General features: G+C 47.2%; 1 protein-coding gene across 1 annotated transcript in view; it reads right to left on the bottom strand.

The window, feature by feature from the left end:
• MGAT4B (alpha-1,3-mannosyl-glycoprotein 4-beta-N-acetylglucosaminyltransferase B) overlaps positions 1-16,638 on the bottom strand; it is a 50,396-nt gene extending 33,758 nt beyond the window's left edge. Inside the window, exon 1 of the mRNA XM_058034698.1 lies at positions 16,497-16,638. Within this exon, the coding sequence (XP_057890681.1) occupies positions 16,497-16,593 (97 nt within the window). The 5' untranslated portion in view covers positions 16,594-16,638. The remainder of the gene's footprint in view (positions 1-16,496) is intronic.

The following is a 16,638-nucleotide window of genomic DNA, read 5'->3' as shown; positions in this document are numbered from 1 at the left end:
GGTAGGAATACTGAAATAGACAGGCCCATTAAAGCTGCTCCCCTTCCCCCCCTCCCAAATATTTTCTTTCTGTGATTACTTCTAACTCTTGTTAGAAGTGTGAGAAAGCACAAAAAACTTGGTCTTGTTTATTTTCAGCATTGGCAGGACTTAATGAGGGATGGGCTGAGCTGCTGACCAGGCACAGAGAATGTTGCTGGTACAGCCACCCCAACACACCCCATCCCTTGGGAGAACCCAACATCTGGGCATCCTGTACTCAACCAAAAGCTTTGATTAAAGAACTGCTTGTTCCTCGGGCTATGAGGGTAACACTTTCTATACAGCTTTACCCACGCCTGACAGAACCATCAAGAGATTCTCTTCTGCCCTCCTGGCTACCTTCAAAATACCCAGAGGACTTTAGATCACCTCTGGGGTTTCCCTACCATGGCCTAACTGGGCTGAAGTGAGACTAAGATTTTGAAAGCTGTTGGGAAGAAGGACATTGTTTTAGTCCCTTAGAAAAAACAAGCTTTAAAAAAACCCCAGTTGTTGTAAGCCTGCCAGCACTCAGAATTTATATAAAATAACTCATTTAAATGCAGTAAAAAGATGCATCACAATCTGAGAGAAGAATCCTCGGAACTCGAAGGCACTGTCTATACATGGTCAAAATTCACCATCAATTTTTAAGCAATTACTCAAAGTACTCACAGCACTCGGGTTATAAAGCATTTACACAGACACATAAAATAAAAGCTTTTTCCAAAGTAGGAAAAGAGGCGCCACAAAACATAAAAATCTCCTTCATTCTTCTGCGCCGACAGCAGCCTGTGGTGTGACCTTCCACCCCTGTCCCCTGGCCCTGGGTTTCCACGGCAGCACCATCAATCCACCCAAGCTCTGAGCACACTAATGCTGCTCTCCTCGAGCAGCTTTGGCACCAGCTGCCTCCCCAGATGTGCATTTTGTCTGGCACTGGAGCCTTGCTGGAGAACACAGGGCTGAGCAGGGTGAGATGCTGCAGAGAGGATGCTCTCTGTGTCTCCTTCTGGCACACCTCGAGGTTCCTGCCCTGAGTCCCACAGACTTCACAGCCCAGAACAAGGGTAGATCTCCCAGAAAAACCCAATAAATGCCATTCCTCCAGTAGCAAGAGAAATGCAAACCCATCCTTCTGCAGACATGGCTTTTGTGTTTGAAGGGCTGCAGGAAGGATGCTCAGAGGGAGGTTCCAAAGGGATTTATGCACCCAGCAGGTTGGGAACCTCTCCTGTGCTCTGACTGCCCGCCTGTGGAATGGGCTGAATGACACCCAGCCAGCCTTGTAGAGGGATTTGCTTTTCATCAATCCACTTCCCTTCCAGGAGTCAGGTGACTTCTACTCTCACCTCTCCACCCTCACCCTACTGCTGTGGGGCCCCAGGAGCCCTCACTCTGAACAGAGACATCCATTCATCCACTGGCAATCTGGCAGGACCACGTAAGCAACCTCTGAAACACGTGGTACCAACGCTGGGCACTGTGCACCACAAGTATGACTGAGCACACCTGCCCAAACTTCTGCCTCACTCATTTGTGTCAGTCTCTCCTCAGTTTACTTTGAAATTATCTCTGCAATTCCCACTGAAAGACAGGACACAATTTAAGGAACTTGAGTGGTTTTTCAAACTTGAATGGTGTCTACCCAAAGAAAGCCATGCACTCAAACACACCCCAAGAGTCTCAGTCCTCAGATGTGCTTAGAAGTGGAAGCTTTAGTTTTTCTTCATCAGCAGACTGAAAGCCAATCAAATACAGTGAGGCATCAACCTCTCTCTGGCCATTCTCTAGTTGAGATTTGGTCTATCTTTTCAAAAGCTCTTTCAGTTACACAATCAAAATATTCCTTGAGGACTATATCTAGAACAGCTCTAAAAATTGTTTGTACTTTCCCTGAGAGCTCATGTCTACGTATCGGATGCAGGAGCCAAGAGGAGAGAACAGATATTTCACGGAGCAGACATTGCACATAAATATTGTCCCTGACACACATGTGCTGTGAATACAATTGCATCCTTACATCAATTACACTCCAGAAGCTACATTTGTAGAAGTCAAATAAATAAATGCAAGTTTGAAATAAAAAATTATTTAAATTTCTAGCAAGTCACTTCACCTTATAACCATTCTTTTCTGTGACACATTGTGCTGGTTCCTATTCTAATAACACATTCAAGTACCTGCACAGGTACAAAGCATGTGTACAAATCACATCTTGCAAAACAACTGTTGGCAAAGAGCAGGATTTGAGTATTCATTACTCACTGCTCAACAGTTACATACATTTTAATTCTGACCTCAAAACATAATTTGGACCATGGCAGATGTTTCCTACAGCACAGGCTGCCTTTGGATAAGATTTAATTCAGTTTGAACATGGCAGCAATGAAGAAAGGGATTTAAACATTTTCTGCTCATTCTCCAAGCTTAATGCTGCAGAGGTAAAAATCAGGGAGGACTAAATTGAATGGCTGAATTTGCTCTCTCAGCCTCAGCTCTGGATCCAGACCAGCCAGGTGAGGTTGTGCCTCCCTGTCACCTCTGTGACATCAGCCTGTGTCAAAAAGAAATTAAATTATTTTAATGAGGTTCTGCTGAATGCACACTGGTGGTGGAAGCAAGAGAAGAATAACCTCTAGTTTTAAGCTGCTTCATTTCCATCAGAAGGGGACATAGTCCTCTGCAAACTCTTCCTCCTCTCCCCTTGTTACCCTGAGCAGCTCCTTCCTGCTATTCGACATCAAGAAGTAGATCATTACTTCACCAGCAGCACTTAAAACCTTCTGTAAGGTGAGATCCAATTGCAATTTTACATCCACATAGTTGCCCACACTGAAGAGCCCTGAAATGCTCTTAACGAGTTGTGTGCTCAGGGATCAGCTCTTCACACATCAGCAGAACAGGCTTGGGGAGCGACAGCTGCTTCCATAGTGCACAGCCAGTGGAGCAGTTTAAGGGGAAGAGAAATGGTATAAATAATTGAAATCACAGCAAGAAATGTAGGCAGAGCAGAAGGAAGGAGGGCAGCTCCAAAGGAGCAGGCAGCAGGAGGAGAGATAAGGACTTCTCCTGAAGCCAAACCAAACACGAGTGCATGTACCAAACCCACACCTCCTTGCTGGTGCGCTGCACCACACACCAGCAGACTAAAAGAATTTCTTGACCTTTTCTGCACTGGCTGGCAGTGATCTGAATTCTACCCACCTACAAGCTCTCTTGTCATCTTCCCTTTCCTCCTCTCCATGAAATCCTGAAGTCTGATGCAAATGATCCCCATGTACATCCCATCACAGCAGTGACCTTGGTAACCAAACAATGCTGATGAGTCAATGTGGATTTCAAATTCTGCCACTGACAAGCACCTCACCCACAGGGACCCACTCCTTCTGGACAAGCCTTTCATGGTGAAGCTCTCTGAGAGGGTTCCCAGAGCAGCCAGGACATCCAGGGCACACTAGAGAGGATCCTGGTCTCAGCTGGGGCCTCTGAGCACCATCAGGGGTACCTGCAGAAATGGCCACCTTTGGCTTGCAGGCTTGCAGAACAACTAACCAGCACTCTGGAACAACAGAAAAGTGCTGAAGGTTTCACTCCCAGGAGGAAAACACCTCCTTTGATGACCACAGCTGCTACAAAGGGCTAAAGGCTGTAATTTTACCTGACCTTTAACTATTACAGCAATATTCCTTGACCTGCATTTTAGAAGTTATGAACAGACAGCACAACCCAGGCTAAGTGATCTGCCACTGTCTTGACAGATTTCCAAAGAGACATGAAATATCTGCCTTTCTGTGTGTGTGCATCGTGCAAGTCACTTGAGAGCTGTGCAGACATCCGGAAAAACCCACAGTCTCTCTCTGGGTAGTGCTCACCCAAGCAGGAGATGGCAGGAGATCATTTATAATGCTTTGTGGAGGTAACACTTGGCATAACAGCCCCAGGAACAGCTCCATCACAACACTGGGTTGAAGAAAGGACACTTCAATTAGCAACTCAGCTAACCAGACACCTTTAACGGAGCAAGTAATGAGATTTCTTAATGAGTGGTTCATCTGAAGGGTGTGCAGTGATAGCACGACCCAGGTAAAAATGCTCATCAAGATCTCTGTGCAAGTCACGGGAGTGTAGGATGGATATCTTATTTTAAACAGCAATCAATTGATTTTAAGGCATCAGCTATTGGACCTTGCCAGACTCCTCTTGCAGAATGTCAGTATTTTTAGACAAAAGCCTGCACCAGGCATCACGGTTAAGTTCAGCCCTCTTCCTAAAGCCACAGGGCACACAACTCTGATCAGAAGATGAAGAAACCTTGATACTGACTCTTCTGTGTGAGCATTTAAATTTAGGAGCTGCTGTTCAAGAAGCATGCCACCAAAACAAAAAATGACCACAATTTTTAAACATGACTTATTTCCTAAAGAGCCTTCCAGAGGCTGCAAGGATCCTACATATCCTTTTCTCTACACACCTGCTTGGCAAGTGTGTGCCCAGCTGCACATCACACCCTTGTGCAGCCTACCTGTCCCAAATTCAAGCCTGGTATGGAAGGGCTAAGCTTCATGAGACTCTAAGGATATCCTCCAGTTGGGACAGGCAAGTGACAGCTCACAGTGGTTTGAACAGCAATTCTGGTATCAAGAGCAACTTACAGTTCACAGCAAAAAGAGACACACAAACCCCTTGGATTTCAGCACAAAACTGGCCCTGTAACCTCTCTCTGCCACATGAAGGAGATTGGAAACCCAAGACCACCTTGGACAGGACAGAATTTCTTCTCTGGCTTCTCACTAAGAACAGGAAGCCCTTCTGTACTTTAAAAGACAACTGAGCCTTAACAAGGCTGCCATGCCAGCTAGTAAAGATGGGAACCTTGTGGTTTCAGAGGGTCTGCTACTGAGAAGCTGCATTTGGGCACTCTCCAAATGAATGATGGGACTCTTTCCCTGACAAAAGAGCCACGAACAGCATCTGTCCTCTGGAGTGCAAAGGAATGGTGCCAACTGCCAATCCTCCTCTTCCAGCTGGAGGACAGCTCGTGGGCAGCCGTCTTCAGCTGAGAGCCTCCAGATTGCTCCCATTGTGGGACACAGCCTGGCTCACCAAGAGAGGCTGCAGCCAGCTCAGACATGCCTCAGTTCATTGGGGAGCACTTGAAGTGAGGCTGGAGAGAAATGGCTCTCTGACAGCTGGAAAATGCAGTTGCCTAAGCTGCTGGGGGATAATGAAGAATCAGCCACTTCCTAGAGGTGCTTTTCTGTCACCTGCATTATTAGAGGTACGTTTGTGTCACCCTTTCCTCTGACCATGGGGTCTCAGAGAACAGTTTCTGTAACACAAAGCTTTGAACGCTGTTAACTGAGCCAACCCCATTTAATGCCATGGTCTCAGTCACTACAAAACTGTTCCTTTCTCTTTCTGCCATCCTCCATTCCATGCATGGGGTGTCCATTAGATTCAAACACAAAGAGCCCACCAAAAGAGCGTCATTAGCTGACTGTACAACTGGATTTGTTTTGCAGCACAGTGCCATCCCCTACACTGCAAGGCAGAGTTCTTGAGGGGGGGGGAAATGGATCAATTTAAAATATATCTCACACACCTAAATGTTACATGCAGCTCTTCTGTCGGACTTAAAGCAACAGCATTACCATCTGTAAAACAGGGAAAAATCCCCCAGGAAGTCTCTCAAAACAGCAGACCAAATGAAAGGAGAAAAAGATGAAGGGGGTTTCAAATCTGCCCTGGAGAGAATGGAGCTTTAACCTGCTGCAGGGAGGGGGAAAAAAGGAAACAGGGCAGCAGAGACCAGAAATCAGATTTATTATGACCAACCAGGTAGATAAAAGATAGATGATCACCAAGAGAGGAAGGCTGTGTTGGAATCAACCAGCTTCTGAAAATGTCTAGTCAGCTTTAGCATTTGATACACATGAAATCGGTGTCCACACAAGAGTATTCTCCTGAAAGGATGGGATTTAATGCAGTGGAGATAATTATCTAGATCCTTCTTTATCCCATTAGTGGTTTTCATTCGCATCCTGGAACACCATAAGCGGATTGCTCAAGAATTATTTGCCATCCGCTGTTTCAAACCCGATTGGAATTATCTTTATACCTCAGTATGAAGAAAAGAGATTACATCCCTGCCAGGGCTTGCTGGAATGGCCTCTTTTCTGAGGCTCCCCTTATCATTCTTGTTCTATAGGGTGATGAAAAGAATCAGAAAATAATTGCCATGGACATGATTTTGCCCTCTCCTCCTCTTCTTTCCCCACATATGTGTTTGGGAGGAGGAGTGGGAGACGTTCTTCCCGTTGCATCCCCTGCAGGAGATGCATCACTGCACCTGCAGAGAGATGAAGCTCAGCAAGACTTACTCATCAAATTACCCAGGACAGGATCCAAAAACGCTCCCAGCTTCCTTTTGCACCACGATCCACTAATAAAAGAACAAGGATGAAACTGTTAAAACCAATTAAACATATCACTTGATGCATGAGCAGGAAGAGGGATTCAGTGCACTGGAGATCCCAGGGGCGCATGCCAAACGTCGCCTCTCGTGCTCTCCAGCAATCTGTGTCACTGTGCAAGCTCTGCTGGAGATCAGGCCAACGTCACTCAAACAGCCAACACAGCCCCTTGCTCCAAGGCCTAAAATAACAAGAAGACAAAATTCCCCTCCCAGCCACTCTAACTGCCTGCCAGGTTTTGTATTAATGGAAGAATTACATCTCCATCCAGGTATGGCAAGGACGCAGCTCGTCTCCTCATGGGCAGCTGTGACTCTGAGCAGCAGTGAGGAAAGATGCCTGGATACCACAAAAACCACCCCTTTCCTTAAGGAACGTGAATGGGGTAGGTATTCAGACCTGATATGAATAGGAATGCATGTATTTTTTAAAGAATCGTGCTTTATGGCTGTGTAATGAGATCTGTAGGAGAGGTATCTCTATAAACAAGTTATTAAAAGGGGGAGGAGGGACACAATAATAGCAGGTGCCAATTACTCAGCTCCCAGCAGAGACTTTTCAATTTCTCACCTTCCCCCAAAGCAAGATGTGCCTCTGTATGGCACCACATTCACTTGCAAGTGTGAGACCCTTTGGAGTGTGGCCTCTCTCCCCCCCAGCAGAGCTCCACTACACCAGAGTGGGGCTGCCCCTTGTCCCACCAGCCCTGCACCAGAGCTGGGACCAACACACCACAAAATTAATTTGGAAACTGAATAAACCATATTTTTATTTGACTTTAGAATCTGGCCACTCCTTTCATCAAGAGGAGCAGCGAATTAATGAGCTGACTGCAACTGCCAGGTTTGCATCTCTGCAAGTATCTGTTTAGTTTTGGGAACAAAACACCAGTAATGATTTTGTTATTTTAAGATGGCAGCATCGTTTCAGACAGTAAATGTCCACCCTGGAGCTGTCAAAGGGACCCCATCCTTTAAAGCAAACACACCAAGGTAATGATTAATATTACACAAGTAATTCGAGCCTCTAAAATCATTGTTTTCAAGATCAGCAAATAATTACCAAGGCCTTCAGAAATCAATACCCAAGATAAATAGAAGATTAAATTGCAAAAGAAACAGAAGAAAGTACTTAATATTTGCCAAACACATGCCAAATACACTTTTTCATAGTAACCAAATACTTACAGTAAATAGATATTTTAGCTCACTGGAGAGACACTTTCAGAAACTAATAAATTAATCCAATAAAACAGACAGACAGGGTGGAACCAGACATTAACGAAACACAAACTGATCTATACTGAGCCAACCCACAATCCATGTCCTAATTATGCTCATCCACCACTCTGAGTACTTACCTCCCCCACCCAGGTCAGCTCTTTAGCTCAGGGAAAATACATGTTTAATGTGGATTCACTGGCACAACAAAGTGGAGAATTTCAGCCATCAAATGACAAATCTTGTGCTCAGCCAGAATTTGCATTTCCAGTTTTTTTCCTAAATACTTCTCGCTCCTCAAAGTTAGCAAATTAATCTCCTTTTAAACACAATTTTTACTTTTCCTTCAATTTAGCTGAAACTCTGTATGTGAAGTGCAGGATGAGCTCCTGCTGCCCATCAGCACCAGCCACCCCACGTGTGACACCTGTGGAAACATCCCCATGGCACATCCTCACTCTGGGGTCAGGATGGCTTGTCCTGGGGGCTGTGCCTGGCCTCACCACCACTCCAGGGATCTAGAAGGACTCAGAACAGCCCCTGAAACTCAGTACAAGGACCAGCACCATCTTCTTCCCAGGCAGTCTAAACCAGCTTCTACCCAAAATCATTGCTTGGTGTTAACGAAGCCACGCTATCAGGTAAGTACCTGGTAAAGTTCTTCAAAAAGTGGGGAACTTGAACTGCTCAGGATTAAGAGAGGGAAGACATGGGAAGATCTCCATCCTGGTCATTTTCTACAATATCAAAGGAAGAAGAAAGGGAGGAAACTGAGGGAAATAGAAGACAAAGAGAAATGATATCAAAGCCGGCTCCAGAGAGTGCAATGAGAGATGGCATGAAAAAGGAATAGTTAAAACATGAAAGGCAAGATCAAATAGAAATAAAAGATCACAGTCTGGGCACAGAGCAAAGGGAGGGGAGACCACCCCAACACTTCTGCCAGCATTAACTGAATAATTCATTTGACAGGTACTTATCTGTGGTTGAGTCTGAGAGAGCTCAGCCACCACCAGATTCATCCATTCACCCAGCAAAGGACACAGACAAACACTGCTGTTGTTTTTCACGTGGGGACGCACCTTGGAGACACTGTGCAGCAGCTCTGCTCTCCTGTCTTTTGGGGAGGAATAAAGAAATTTAGTTCTCCCTCAGAAATCTTCTCCAGGTTCTGTATGAAGTTCTTGGTACTGGCAGGGCTGGCCTCACTACTACACTTTGACTAAACCACTACATGTTTTCAATTTCCAAATATATATACAGAGATCTTCAAGGAGCTAATTTCTCAGAACTGGAAGTGTTTCTTTGATTATTTAGAAGAGCTTCTAAAGGCTACACAGCCTTTTGGTACCACGGGCCTCCTCCCTAAGCCATGACACTCCTCAGAACGCTGACAATGCACAGAGGATGTGCTGCCACATAAGTACAAGCAGTGAGTGACAAAAAAAGGTCTCCATGTTGAACCTCCCAGAAAGCTCTTGCCATTGCAGGGAGAGAAGAAAAACCTAAGTGCTTTAAGGCAGACTTGAAAATGTGGTCAGGATGGTCTAAAAAGTCACTGATGAACAGGTATGGACCAGAGAGCAGCACTAACATAAGCCAACACCTTGCTCTTCCCACAGTTCAGCATCCATCCCACTACCAACAACTCCTAAACCACCAAGTGACAATTATAGCCACAAGTAAATGGACACTGCAAAGCAACAAAACTCATCATGAACATAAAAGTCAGGTGGAGATTAATTTTTGCCCAGGAGCTTCTTTAAAGCCTAATGATTTACATTTTAACACTACTGCTGTCCACTTTAATATAAGCAGAAATTAAAATATCTTGCATCAAAGACAATTTTGTGTGCATGTCTAGTCACTTCAAAATACAGATTAACCTTTAGGTAAGCATTTATCCTGTATGTAACACAGGAGGGATAGAATATTTAAACACTGGCAAGGCTGGGGCAGGCAGGAGAGAAGACAGAGTTACAGAGCTGTCTCTGTGCATCAGAGATGCATCCATGCTAATGCACTGATCCTGGAGACTCAAATGTGACTTGACACCGGGACAAAAACAGAAGGAGAATTGGCCAGTGACACAAATAATGCAGAAAGAGATTATTTAATACAGGAATCTGCCACTCCCAGACTTTCCCGCTTTGAAAGGGAAGCCTGACATAAGCTCGAAAATAAACCCAAGAAGGGCACTGCTGAATAAAAAGCCCCCTATGCTGCAATTCAAATGGAAAAGGCAGAAATTTTTTTTTCCCCTCCATCAAAGACAACAATCCTCTGCCTGTATCAGGAAGCTGCTAAGCAGACACTTGATCAGCCCTCCCTGAAAAGCCTCTCCTCCTAACAATGCTAACCTGCCCGCCTCCGCTGAAGCCCTTTGATTATTTTAATACTTTCCACAATCCTTTAATTTGCCCAGTGAGTTCTGCCACCACAGCAGCCCTCTTCAGCCACCCAATCTCCCAACCTCTTGATCTCTCTCTCACGAAAAAGAAAACTTGAACATTAGAATTGGCACAATAATGACATGGAAAATCTTCACCTAGAACATTAAGCATCATCTCCAAGTATTTTGAGGAAGGTGGCTCAGCCTCAAGGGCTTCCTTCAAAGTCCTTGTGGCTGTGGATGAGCCAGGCACTCCAGTAGGGATATTTGTTTGTGTTTCTTTATACCACAAACAGAAAAATTGGTCCTTTGGTGACTGGTTTGAGTTTTGTGAACAGGGGGAACCATGGATAATCCAAGCCTACCTGCAGCAGCCTTGCTAAAGCAATTTCTCCAGCACTTAGTGTCTTCAAGGCTTTCTGGAGATGAGTGGCAGCTTCACTTAAACTAGCCAGCTTCAGATGTGTTTTACATTAAACACTAAGTGAATAATCAATGAACATTCAGGATATAAGTACAAATCAATGATTTGTTTTAGATGAATCAAAGGGAATCGCAAATGAGTTTTGTTCTGCTAAAGAAGTAAACCAAGAGAAGTACTTGATGTAATTGGGGGGTGTGTGTTAACCTCCTCTGACGACTCCTCTCCTGTGCACTGACACAGACCCTGCTGTCACAGAAGCGTGGCAGTGTCCTCCAAAGCCCTGTGACAAGAGATGCCACTGTCCCCAGAGAGCAGATGGCAACTGAGGCATGAAACCAGGCAGTCGATTGTTCCAAGACTGGGAGGGACACAGCACAGCAAGGACATGAATCCAAGTCTATGCTGGAGAGCACAGGTTAGGAGAGAGCCTTTGTAACTTCAACTGCATCACACACCCACAGCTCTAGGTGTGGGAGCAGCAATGGGACACAGCAACTGCACACACAATACAGGCAAAGAGCCCTGTTTAAAGGCCTTTAAAAAACTGCAAAAAATCAAAACAGATATACAGGTGACTCCAGACAATGAACAACTTCTTTTAATAAATGCATTTCAACAGATTGCACAGTGCCTCTCACTTTTGGGATGAATTTGTTCAAGTCACAGGTGAGGTAATTTTACAAATGCTGCTGCATTCCAGCCACCAATTTCACACAATGTCTGCTGAGCACCACCCAGGCCGTGTTAAGTCTCTCAGAAATGCTCCTGCACACCTTTTTATTCACCATGCATTTCAATGACAGATTTCCAAGCTCCATGGCTCCCTAGCCATGTCCCTGCCTGCACCTCCTCAGCCCTCAAAAGCACTTGCAGGGTCTCCTGCTGGCGTCTCTCCTGCTGGGAAACGTTTGCAAGGACTGCTGTGAAGTGATCCCAGCTCAAACCAGGGCTTTCACTCGTATCCATTTCGCTGCAGGCAGTGCCCAAGACCTCAAAGAAACTACAAAAACCTGAAGTCAAGCTGGTGCAGGCAACAGAAATGAAAAAGCAGCGGGAACCCCGCATGCCGCAGGACACGGCTCATATTTAACAATATCGAGCTTTGACTCTGCTGCTTCCAGAGAGGATTAGTGTTCATGGCTTTTATGCACTATAGAAGAAGACTTTGTAAACATCCTCAGAGGAACATCCCTCTGGGACAAAGTTTGCTTCCCACAAAGGACATCCCCAGTGAGCAGAGCATCCCGCCGTGCACGGCACTGCACGAGGGATATTTCCTTACAGAGCTGCTGCCTGAGCCCTCCCTGCTGCTCCAGAGCAACATCCACGCTGCAGCCAGGGCCCCACAGCCACCAAACCCAGCATCCTGCTCCTCACCACACCCACAGACCAAGGGAGCTCAGACCTGCACCAAGACACCCAGCCAGGATGTGTGTGGTGAGTCCTTCAAGGAGCTCTGCATGTGTTCTGAAGCACTTCCACAACATCCACAGGAAAAACAGCTCCCACAAGGTGAGCATCCAAAATACCACAGTCACAACTGATCTCAGGGGTGTGAAGCCACCATGCAAACAACAACCTCACTTTGCAGGCAAACCTACAGGTACTGAGTTGGCTGCACTTGAGGGTTTACAATGGATGCCAGGAGCTGGCTGGCAGTGAGTAACAAGAAATCATTAAAAGTTGACAGAGAAAAAACTTGCCAGGGGAAACCTGCACAGGCAGCATGGGTACAGAGCCTGCCCTGAGCTACAACACAGCCGTACTGAGGAGGTATCATGCCAGTCTCTACACAGAGCCTTTCCAATGGGAGTCTCCTTGGCTGGTCAGTCAGTCAGGATAAGAACAAACATTATGGATGAGAACTGAACAGTTTTCACCACTGGAAATGAAAAAAAACCACATCAATTTAATTGGTAGGTTAAATTGTTTGCCTTCATCCCATTAGTACTTGTGACTCACCTAAAGTCATGAGACCTTGCTGGTTTTACTAATCCCTCAGTCAGTCCGGAGTCCCTGGAGTCCCCACCTTGGGCACCAGCACCTGCCTGCACCTTCCTGAAGCCTGATCCTCCACAGTTAAGCCCTACACGTCCAACATCTGACACCAGGTTACAAAAGAGCTTTCTGCATGGCAGGTTTTGGGAAGTGAAACCATGCTGAAATCTAAAATCAGCAAAGAGAGAATATTAGACTTTGGCCAAGACACCCACCACCATGACGCACAGCACGTGGCCCACCTCCGAGCAGGGCGTGATGCTGGACACCTGCTGCCTGGGTGAGGGGCTGTGCTATTTGAGGCTGCCCTTCTCTTCCCACTCCAGCAGACTATTTCAAACCCCATTTATAATTGGAAAGAGGCAGCGTCTGTTTTTGCAGACCATGAGGTCAAAACTTTACTAATAACCACAGCAGAGCACAACACCATTAGCAGGTAAACAAGCCCTGAGCTGGTCTCGGAAAAGCAGCTCTAGAGATGGTTTGTTCTGGCTTTTTTTCTTTCAATTAATTGTTTTGTCCTCCCAACACAGAGTGGGAAGACAAGCAGACTCTGCAATGCCTTACATTTTAATATCATATTATTCCCCACTAGAGGCAACGCGGACACCTTGCCAGACTTCCCCAGAACTCAACGACATCAGCAATTCAGGAGCACTGGGAATTGTCTCCAGTCACTCACAGGGCATGACTGATGTCACAGAACTGGCAAACACAAAGCCTATCTTTGAAAAATACAGGTATGGGAATAAGGAGGCAGGAATTTATAGAATAATCAGCTTAACTTCACTTGAAATGCTTAGAAGACAAGGAGAACTTCAGCAAGAGATAACCTTTGTTCATCAAGAACAAATCACATCAAATCTGTCATATTTCTTCCTGTGACAGGGTGTCAGGACTTGCAGGAAGGGGAGAAGAAACAAAGATTTCAGAGACCTCTGAAATGTCTGATGGGACATGCCCATAACACAGCCAGGGATGCAGGGACTGGCCTGAGCTGCCCAAAGGTGGGACCACCACTGCTGGGAAGACCAGCTGTGAACGGGGCACTGCTCTTTGAGCACTGACTGGGGGGGCTCTACTGAAGCATTTTCCAGTGGAACTCATCCCAGATCCAACACCAATTGGTGTCCGCATCCACAACTTGGCTGATGGCAGAGAAAACAGGCTAACTGCCCTGGAAGGCTACACCAAGACGAGAGGGACTGCTGGAATGGAGGAGGACAAGATCAGAATTCAAAACAATCCTGATAATTTAGAAGTTCAGTCTGGAAAAAAAAAAAAAGACTCAGTTCAAGAAGGACAAGCGTGAGGTAATGCAATTTGGTAAGAATAATTAGCCAGGCAAACACAAGATAAGGAATGAAAAGCAGGACAACATCTGGAGAGGAATAGTTGAAGGGTTGATAGGATGAAAAAATAAACATGAGTCACCTATGGCAAAAGTGAAAAGCACACACTGTGGGATGTATAAACAGGATCATTGTTTGTAAAACATATGAAGTAACACTGACTCTTCTGAGCAAAAACACAGCAGCAACTTCAGCCCTTTATCCCAGGTTAAGCATCACCCCTCACCAAGGATGATGGTCCAGAAGAGAATAACAAGAGCAACTGCAGAGCAAGAATGACCTAAAAAAGAGTGATCAAAGGAACCAGTGTGGTTTAATCTGTATTAGTAAGGGAAATGGTAGCAACTTCCAAATATCTACTGGCCTGCTGCAAAGAAGGATAGAAGGAACTTTTCTGCCTGTTCCCAACAGATGGAAAAAAAGAAGAGCAATCGTGAAACTAAACTGAAGAAAAAGACATTTCTGTACAAATCATAAGAAAAACCTAATATGAGGGCTGCTAAATGTCAAACAGATTGTCTGGGAAGCTTAGGAGTCCCTGTCAGTGAAGGCTTTTAAGAACAAACACGACAAACATCTGTCAGGAAGGGGTTGGTTATCAGCGATGCTGCGGAGGGCAGGAGATGGACTCAATGACCTCTCAAGGTCTTCTCCAGCTCTGTACTGAAGAAGGGCCTGATAGGTAAATGTCCACAATAGCTGGAAACCTGCTGTGCTGACACAGCCCCCCGTGCTGGCCTGACCTGCTGTGGCCACCACAGCTGACAATCTGTTGCTGCCAGAGGAACACGCACATCCCAGAGAGGGACAGGGGTACCCGGGGGGCTGCTCTGCCACTTGCATGAGCCACAGGGAAAAGCTGCTTGTTAAAAAATAAAAGTGTGTCAAAGCACAACACAGCCCAGACAGCACAGAATGCCTGGTGGGGTTGGCCACCCTGCTTCTGGAAGCAGGAGGGGCTGCTCGGAGCCCACACAGCACTGCACGCCGCTTTTGCTTTATTTATGAGAGGAAGCTGCAACCACAGGGCAGTTCTCAGAGCATTCCTCTGCCCCTGCACAACTACTGTGGTCTAGTACACTTGTCTGAAAGCAGCACACAAGAGCAACACCTGACTATGCAAACATTTTGGCCAGTGATAAATAAACGTTTTGGCCAGTGGTGATAAAAATATCACCAGCAGAAGCGAAGCAATCTACTGGTACAGAAGCAGCACCCCGGCATTGCAAACGCCCACCACACAAACCTCTGCAGGAGGCAGCTCTGGTGGGATTTAAATCACCTTAGCAGCACAATAGGAAAGCCTTCAGTGATGAATGAGGCAGAGGAAGCCAAGCAGCCACCTGTCAGACACCTGCAGTTGCCAGGACAAAATCCCAGGCACTTCGAGCCTGCTGCCAGGGAAGGGGCTGGGTGGGTTCATGTCATCCTGCCCACCAGAACCAAAAAACCTTCCCCAAGAGCTGCCCCAGCCCTGATGCCAGCCTTGAACTATGTGCAAACTGCACCTTGTGATGGTGCATGGTGTCCCACAGGACTGCAAATCCACCAGCTTCTGCTCAGCAGAAGCTGCTTCTCACCTGTGGCAGGCAGAGATGCTTCCATAGCAATGGGAGGAGAGAGACAAGGCCAGCCTGGTCAGACCACACACCTTTAATGACCTCTAAAAGTGCAGGAACTGGAAGAGCTGAGCAACTACCACAGGTGTAGGAGGTTACACACTCAAGCACAGTACAGAGACACAGTTCAGAAGCGACTGTCAGAATTGTCCTCCAGGCTAGACTAAGTCCAGTGCACTGTTTGAGTGAGAGACTGGGTGGAGAAAAGCAACTATTGTGTTGTCAGGAAAAACCAGCAGCAAGCATCTCTGTAACACCTGCACAGGATTCCCCCGCAGCCTTGGCGGGACAGGGCCCTGCACCTCTGCTCTGCAGCTGCCTCCTCAGTGCAAAGCCAGCACCAATACTCGTGTGCTGAAGCCACAGCTGTCACACCTGTCCCACATCCACTGAAGTTGCCAGACTCAGCATCGAGCCACAAGAGACGCATGCAGAGATGCCCAAATCTCCCCTTACCAGTTTGCCCAAAGAATCCCCAGCATTTGAGAGCTCCCTGCAGTTGCTGGCACTACCACGCAGATTTAACTCACCTGCCTCCCATTGCCCATGAAGGTTTTGGCCATAAACACGCGGTGCAAAGAAGCACATCACCAAAGCCAAGCCAAGCGCTTGGCTTGGACAACAGCCCGCCCATCACCCCAGAGCCCCCTGACCGTCCGTGGGCACCCCTGGACGAGCAGAGACCCCCGGCTGGGGCACCTCCCGCCCAGCTGGGCACGGGCAGTCGCTCGCGGGGTTCCACAGGTGACGGTCCCGTGGGGACCAGGGGGTACCGCGGGGCCAGGGGCGCACAGGATCCCGCCGAGTCCGCACCCGCGGGGCTCCAGCAGGATCCTGCCCTCAGGGATCCCCCAGCTCCCGCAGGATGCTCACCGGGGCTGGATCCCAACGCACCCCCGGGTCCAGCCGGGGCCGACTCGCGGAGTCCCCACGCCCCATCCCCGGCGGCGGGGCGGCGGCCGGGTCCCCGCGGAGGCGGCCGAGCCCCCCTTACCTTTGTGCCCGCCGAAGGCGCCGTACCAGGAGAGCGAGAGCAGCGCGCACAGGCAGCCGAGCAGCAGCGTGAGCGCTGTGCCGCTGCGGAGCCTCATCGCCTCCTCGCCGGCGGGGGCGGCCGCATGTCCCGGGCGCGGCGC

Source organism: Melospiza georgiana, chromosome 15 (assembly GCF_028018845.1).
Source record: "Melospiza georgiana isolate bMelGeo1 chromosome 15, bMelGeo1.pri, whole genome shotgun sequence".
In the NCBI taxonomy this organism is placed as follows: Eukaryota; Metazoa; Chordata; class Aves; order Passeriformes; family Passerellidae; genus Melospiza; species Melospiza georgiana.
Note: the sequence above shows the minus strand (reverse complement) of the source record. Positions and strands in the feature narration are given on the sequence as shown.